At 42.2% G+C, this 7036-nt stretch overlaps 1 protein-coding gene across 1 annotated transcript in view; it reads right to left on the bottom strand.

The window, feature by feature from the left end:
• Positions 1-212: 212 nt before the first annotated feature.
• bard1 (BRCA1 associated RING domain 1) overlaps positions 213-7036 on the bottom strand; it is a 28381-nt gene continuing 21557 nt past the window's right edge. Inside the window, exons 9-11 of the mRNA XM_061723729.1 lie at positions 5498-5590; positions 1477-1574; positions 213-576 (exon numbers count right to left, since the gene is read on the bottom strand). Of these exons, the coding sequence (XP_061579713.1) occupies positions 235-576; positions 1477-1574; positions 5498-5590 (533 nt within the window). The 3' untranslated portion in view covers positions 213-234. The remainder of the gene's footprint in view (positions 577-1476; positions 1575-5497; positions 5591-7036) is intronic.

Genomic DNA, 7036 nt, shown 5'->3' with positions numbered 1-7036 from the left:
AAAAGTGTAGATGTGCACTTTAATTTTATCTTTAAAGCACTAACAGCACAACATTTAACTTTATTTATTGTTTTGTTTTTTTGAATACAATATGTACTTTCATTTGTAGTCAACTTGATAATTAAAGGTGTAAAAAAAAAAAAAAAAAAAGACCATGATTAAGGATATACCAAAACTTGGTGCAAAATAATGATTCTGCATTGTTTTAATAAAAAAACAAAACAAAAACAAACATTAAGCCTGCAGGTCAGGCACAGGAAGGAGTTGGAAGGCTGCAATGCAGTCGATGAGCCAGGTGGAGGGGGCAGACCACACCTTGCCTCGTCGGACCACCGCGGGCCTGTAACTGCCCCGGGGGTCATAAATGATGTACTGGGTGCAGAGCGCCTGGTCGGAGCCCGGCAGGGCGTGGTAGGCGGCTGCGCTCAGAGTTTGTGTCACGTCACTGTCCGGCTTGGGCTGCCGGCTCAGGATCTGACCTCCGGCTTCCCGGAGCAGCTTGGCGAGCTCGTCTTTGGTCGGCGCCTTGAAGGAGCCCAGGAGGAAGAAGAAGCAGCCGTCGAAGAGCGATGGGAGCTACAAAAACAATGCAGATCCAGCAGTTATTGAGAACACCAACGGGTCACCATTGCTCAATTCCTGGTCCGGACAAATAAACCCGTTCCCATCAGAAATCCAGCTGAAAAGACCTGAGCCGACCTTCATTAAAACACGACCCCAGCTGCTGAATTCATTCAAGTCTCGCTTTTGTTTATGATTAAATAAAACGCCTCATACATTTTCATTCCCATTAAGTTGAGACGAGTATCTGTGCAGATGCAGTTTAATTTATTTCTGTGCCGCATAAACAGAAAAAACAACAATGTTTTAAGCCTCATTCTCCAGATGAACCATTTAGCATTGTTGTTAAAAGCAGCAGTGAATTAGGCCACTGGAGACTGCTCTATTTAAAGCATTAATGAACTCAACTGTTGAGGGGTATAAAATCCATCTTCCTCTCTCCAAAAGACTTTTCATTAAGGAGGCTCTTTGTTTCTACTTTGGCTGGATTTCACATTTGCTTGTGTGAATATTTGTCCATCATTTACAGACGTTATGACTGACTTGGCCACAGAGCGACATTCGTGTCGTTCTTTTTCCTTCATTTAACCGCAACTGTAACTTTCTTGTGGTTTTAGCTTTGCATTTCTGCATCTACTTATTTCTTTTTTTTTTTTTCTATCTTTCTATCGAAGCTGCATGACGGCAAAAAAAACAACAGAGCATTTAAGTTGCCTGATGAAGTGACTGAATATGAATTTAAGATGAGTGACGATCACAAAAAGCACAACGGTAATTTTTCATTTCAGAACAACCGGAACAAATGAGCAACAATTAATGCCGATGCCTGGTAAATGACAACTTTCCTCAGGACATGTGCTCTAAACAATCTGTTCCCATGCATTTTCTATTGTTGTTTGAGTGCGTCTTGTTTACCAAGCTACATCTGTTGCTGCGACTGCGCTGGGGGCCGTCGCCCGCTTCATGCTCGGCTTCGGACAGCCACTTCCCGGCCCGCAGACACGCTTCCACCCCTGCAAGTCAGACACGGGGAAACAAAGAAAATTATGGCTGTAGATAATTGAAAGGGTGCGACGAAGCAGTTGTGAACAGACGGATTAGAAACATCGCGCCTGCTTTTATCCCGAGCTGATAGATTTGGAGAATTGGCAAAGCTGGGATTGTTGACAGAGAAAGATGCCCAGAGCATGATGGAATTAATGATGCAGGCCCCGTTGCAAGTGTGAAGCAGCGTGTTTCTGTCTCTGGAGGTTTTATGTACCAAGTCTTGAGCTTTGTGACAACCAGCATTTTTTTAAGAACTGGAGATGAAGCTTTTGTTCTGAATCCCTAAGAAAATGTATCTCAGAAGACAGACGCGTTTTTTTTTCTTAAATCTGATAAAGGAAAAAAGTGCAGATTTTAATGACCCCTCAGCATCACAAATGAGAAGAAAAGGGTTGTGAACATGTCACAGATAAATGTTGCAGTTCTCAGCAAGTACATCAAAACAACAACAAAAATTAAGTATATAATAATAATAATCACAAACACAGACACCTGAGAGTCCAGAACAGCCACAGAAATACAATCAAAGACACAAACGTACAATGATTCGACTAACAAAAATTTCTCCAAATTTCCTGAATAGTATTTTTTTTCCAAAAATATTTTCTGTAAAAGTGTCATTGCTTACAGAGTTGAGGTGAACACACTAGCCAGCTGGTGTCTGGGAAAACAACCTCTCCCTAAGCATTAGTAATACCAAAGAGATGATGTTGGTCTCAGGAGGCTGCGGGGAGGCAGGAACCCCCGCCCACATCCACATCACCAGCGCTCAGGTTCAACAGTTCAGCAGCTTGAAGTTGTCTGGGCTCAACGTCACTGAGGACTTATCTAGTCAAAAAAGGGAGTCCAAGGCACTCTTCTTGTGGAAAAATATTAAAAAGCCTTTATTGAAACATGGCTAATAAGTTTAAAAACATGGGAGCAGAGACCTACGCGTTTCGGCGCAAGCCTTCTTCTGTTTCGCCGAAACGCGTAGGTCTCTGCTCCCATGTTTTTATACGTATTAGCCATGTTTCAATAGAGGCTCTTTAATATTTTTCCACAAGAAGAGTGCCTTGGACTCCCTTTTTTGACTAGATATTGTTTTTTTCCCCAACACCAAAGAGCACCTTCAAGATTTTTTCTGAACAATTCCCTGAGCACTTCGGATTTTCTCTTCACTTGGTCACTGAGGACTTGTCTTGGACACTCCACGATGTTAGAGATGTACAAACGGCGGAGAACATCAGTGGGAGCAGTCTCCCCTCCTTCCAGGGCGTCACCCACAGCCGGTGCCGGGAGAAGGCACGCAGCATCTTAAAGACGTCCCTCACCCACAGACAATCTCTTCCAGGTGCTCCCGTCCAGCAGACGGTACAGGATTCTGACCACACAGACTAAAAGACTGAGGGACAGCGACTATCCCACGGCTGTCAGACTCTTCAACTCAAGGCAAAAACACCCCACATGCACAGAGGAAACAGATCATAAACAATGTGCTGGCACTGATCCCACTTTATCACCAGCGCTATCATCTTCTGTCCCATATGTAATATTCACTGCTGCTACATCCACTATCTGGAGCCGTATCAGTGTAACTGCTGCACATTATTTCATGTTGTGCCTTGCTACTCTACATACATCATATTCTGTACGCCATCACCTACTTGTGCAACATCAGTATCATACTGTGCAATCTTACTTACTCGCAGGCCACTCCATATTCATAAAAATCTCTTCTGTACCTTACATTATTTTAAACACTTTTATCTCAGATTCTTGCTGTGTACTTGCATACATTCAATACAGTTTCGTTGCATTTCGTTTTGGTTTGGTTTTATTAGTACTAATATTTGAAGTGAGTTCATCAGATCCACTCAGTTAACTTTCACATGAAAAATAAAGGATCTATTTACATTTTAACAACAAAATTGTACACATTTTGCTAACTAAAACCTAATGAAAGTGTGGACATAGTGAAAAAGAAAAATCTGATTTGAGAAAATACAGCAATAGATAAGGGTTCTAATTGTGCTGGCTCCTTATTCAGCACCTCGGTGGAGGTGACAAGAAAACTGTGACGGGAACCGATGAATCGGTTAATCATTCGTTGTTCATGTTACTGTTAATGTCCCTCACAGTTTCTTTCAGACAGACTTTTGAAAGTGATGAACAGTCATGTGGTACGTGTGCAATATTTGGCATTCATGCTCTCTGGAAGTTACGGTACATCAAGTGCGGTATGATGGCAGTCCGCCAGCACTTATATTGGCATAGACCAAGAGCACAATGGTCATGGAAAACATAGCACACTTGGATGGAATAAGACAATATCCGTCCTCTACGTGTTTGACTGGATGAATAGGTTACGAAACAACTCTGATAGGCCTTTACTTGGGAAAAATCGGATCTTTTCCTTATTCCAAGGATCTCAGCTCCACAGAAACTACACCCTAGTCCCTCTGCAGTTAGTTTTCATTCCCCTCAAAAATAATAGCATATTATAAAGATACATGCAAAATAATGCGAATAGTTAAAAATAATATCAAAATAAAGATTAAGGCATGCCACCAACTACTTCAGCTGCCACCAGAGCCGTCCACGTCTCAAAGGAGCTTATGTGCGCATAACGGTCAAAAGGATTTGAACTGTCACCTTTCAGCCTAAATGAGAAGTTATATCAGGGGTTTTAGTTGGAACTGAGCCCTGATCGGCAGGTTGGAGCACAGAAGCCGCTTCCCTTCAGGAGAAGCAACGCAATGAAACATGATTCTGATAAAAGCGGTAATCCGAGGCTTGGCCCGGCTGACAGCGACGGCACACAACAGCAGGTGACGGGGAGAGCTCAGCCGCTCGCCGGTGCTCACACATGCACCAGCAGAGAAACGGATGGGATGCCACGGTGACTGTCACCGAGGGAGACGAGCTGTGTCAAGTGTGCAGGCGGCGTGGAGAACGTGGGGGGGGGGTGGGCTAATGTGGTCCAAACGCACAAAAGTTTACAACGACACAAACCCACACGTCCAAAGCTGAATTGGTGTGCTGACAGGTACAAAGACTCCCGGAATTCAACTCATGCTGCCGACAAATACACTGGTGAAGGGCACAGCGATGTGTCAAAAAAAAAAAACTCACAAACTCTTTGACAGCAAGTCTCTCCTTACTCCGCCTGGAACTGATTTACTGGGAATATCTGCTTGATGACTTGGTTCAAGGATGGCACGGAGAGCGGCTGAGAATAGCAAAAACTTGTTTTTATTTTTTATCCGAGCAAAGAAAGGAGAAAAACTAAATAAATAAATAAAAACACTAAGCCACCATTTCATTCCTGGTGATACTGAAAGCTTTGTGCATTGATTTCCAGATTCTTCCCTGTCCCCCGAGTCATTCCCCGTAAGCAGGTGTGTGAACACCCTCCGCAAGACACAAACAATTGATCGGAAAATTGCCTGTTGCAAAATGTTCTTTGAAACCTTTCCAGGGGCATTGTGTGCTCTGCATGAAAAGAAATACACGATTTAGAAGTCCCTGTTCTTCAGGCAGAGTCTGATTTCATGGAAGTGAGAAGTTGGACCGCGCATGTCCCGCATTGATCCGATACAGAGTTTAAAAGTTTTGTTTGACAGTGGAAAATTGTTCCATAACAGGCTCTTATTTTCTTACCTTAATGATAACCAGCATCTCTTAAAACAAATACATTGCAAAATCTTGTAACAAAGCTCTACTAACGCCTCCGTCAAAAAGTCAAAGTCAGAGAAATGCTCACAGTAAACTGTTACGTGGCTTTACAATAATAGCTCCAATGTATGAGAGTGTATTTCTGATGAAAGTGTCACCGCAGCGTTACCGAGGTTCCAGCAGCAGCTTCCATATCAGATTATGGCATAAAGGCGGCTCCTTCTGTACTTACAGCTGTATTTGACGACCCAGCAGCCAGCGACAAGACCCAGGAGGCTGGAGTAGGTGGTGGGCATCTTTCCTTCTGGCACCACGACGTGGCTCACTGACGGAGGGAGCACAAAGCCAAGTTAGAAAGGTTACATTGGGTCACGCAGAGTCAGACACAAACGGCTGCTGCCTGGCGTCCCGTTTAGAGTCTGATGAGGTCATTTTTAGACTTAAAGTTATATTTTCTCCAAACCCAGGTTTATCTTTGGCCTAAGGTTCATACCAGGGTGATTTTACACCGAGTCTGAGCTACATGCTATGCTTGGAGGGGACCATATTTCTGAAATGGCTATTGTAATATTAAAGAATATAAACCGATGGGTGTGGAAGGAGCGTCAAACTGCCTCAAACCACGGCTTCCTTCCGTCAGACAACGGGCTACCAAGTCCGACATTCACAAGCACAGCAAATAAACTGATTCCTGTAACTTGTCACATGTGTAACAGACTGCAACAACAGGGTATGCAATGAGGAACAGGGGAGAGCATTTATGTTTTAGAACATAACTTCAATATCTAATCTGTTTAGATCGCTGTTGGGTAAAAGGATAAAACAATACACTGATGATGATTTACAAACAGTCAATATCAACTAGGGATGGGCGGTATGGACAAAAAAATGTATCACGATAATTTCTGGCATTTAACCCAATAACGATAAAAAAAATACCAATACAAAAAGTGTCATCAACGGGAATATTTCTTTCTTTCTTTCTTTCTTTCTTTCTTTCTTTCTTTCTTTCTTTCTTTCTTTCTTTCTTTCTTTCTTTCTTTCTTTCTTTCTTTCTTTCTTTCTTTCTTTCTTTCTTTCTTTCTTTCTTTCTTTCTTTCTTTCTTTCTTTCTTTCTTTCTTTCTTTCTTTCTTTCTTTCTTTCTTTCTTTCTTTCTTTCTTTCTTTCTTTCTTTCTTTCTTTCTTTCTTTCTTTCTTTCTTTCTTTCTTTCTTTCTTTCTTTCTTTCTTTCTTTCTTTCTTTCTTTCTTTCTTTCTTTCTTTCTGGCTCATTTCCTCAATTTATCGTTTTTACCGTGAGATGACAAATTCTTACCGTGGGGAATTTTTTTGACGGTTTATCGTGAACTGTAAAATATCACCCATTCCTAATATCAACTCATGAATGTTATTTTTCTTCCTGTTAACACATTTTTCAGGCCGTTGATTTGGCCAGCGCCGTTAACGATAACTGGGTGACCAGTGGAAACGGTTCCTAGTAACAAGAGAAAGCAGAAGCTTATACCGTGAAAGGAGAGGACCAGCCAATTACAGGTTAATTAAAATTTAAATAAAAGCTTATTGCCTCCTTATTCAACATGTGAGCAGTGCTGACAAGTGCAGAATGAACGTAATTATATCTCCAGGGTAAAACTCCTTCACTGGGCACTGCGACCACTCGTTTTTTTGGTGGATTTGGATGATTCAGTTCAAATGTGGGGGGGGAATTCAGTGAAGAGCATGAACTTTCACCCCTCCGGCCAAAGAGAGAGCAGTGAGAAGCACTTCTACT

Source organism: Cololabis saira, chromosome 6 (genome assembly GCF_033807715.1).
Source record: "Cololabis saira isolate AMF1-May2022 chromosome 6, fColSai1.1, whole genome shotgun sequence".
Lineage (NCBI taxonomy): Eukaryota > Metazoa > Chordata > Actinopteri > Beloniformes > Belonidae > Cololabis > Cololabis saira.
The sequence above is the reverse complement of the archived record's forward strand: the minus strand, read 5'-3'. Positions and strand labels throughout refer to the sequence as shown.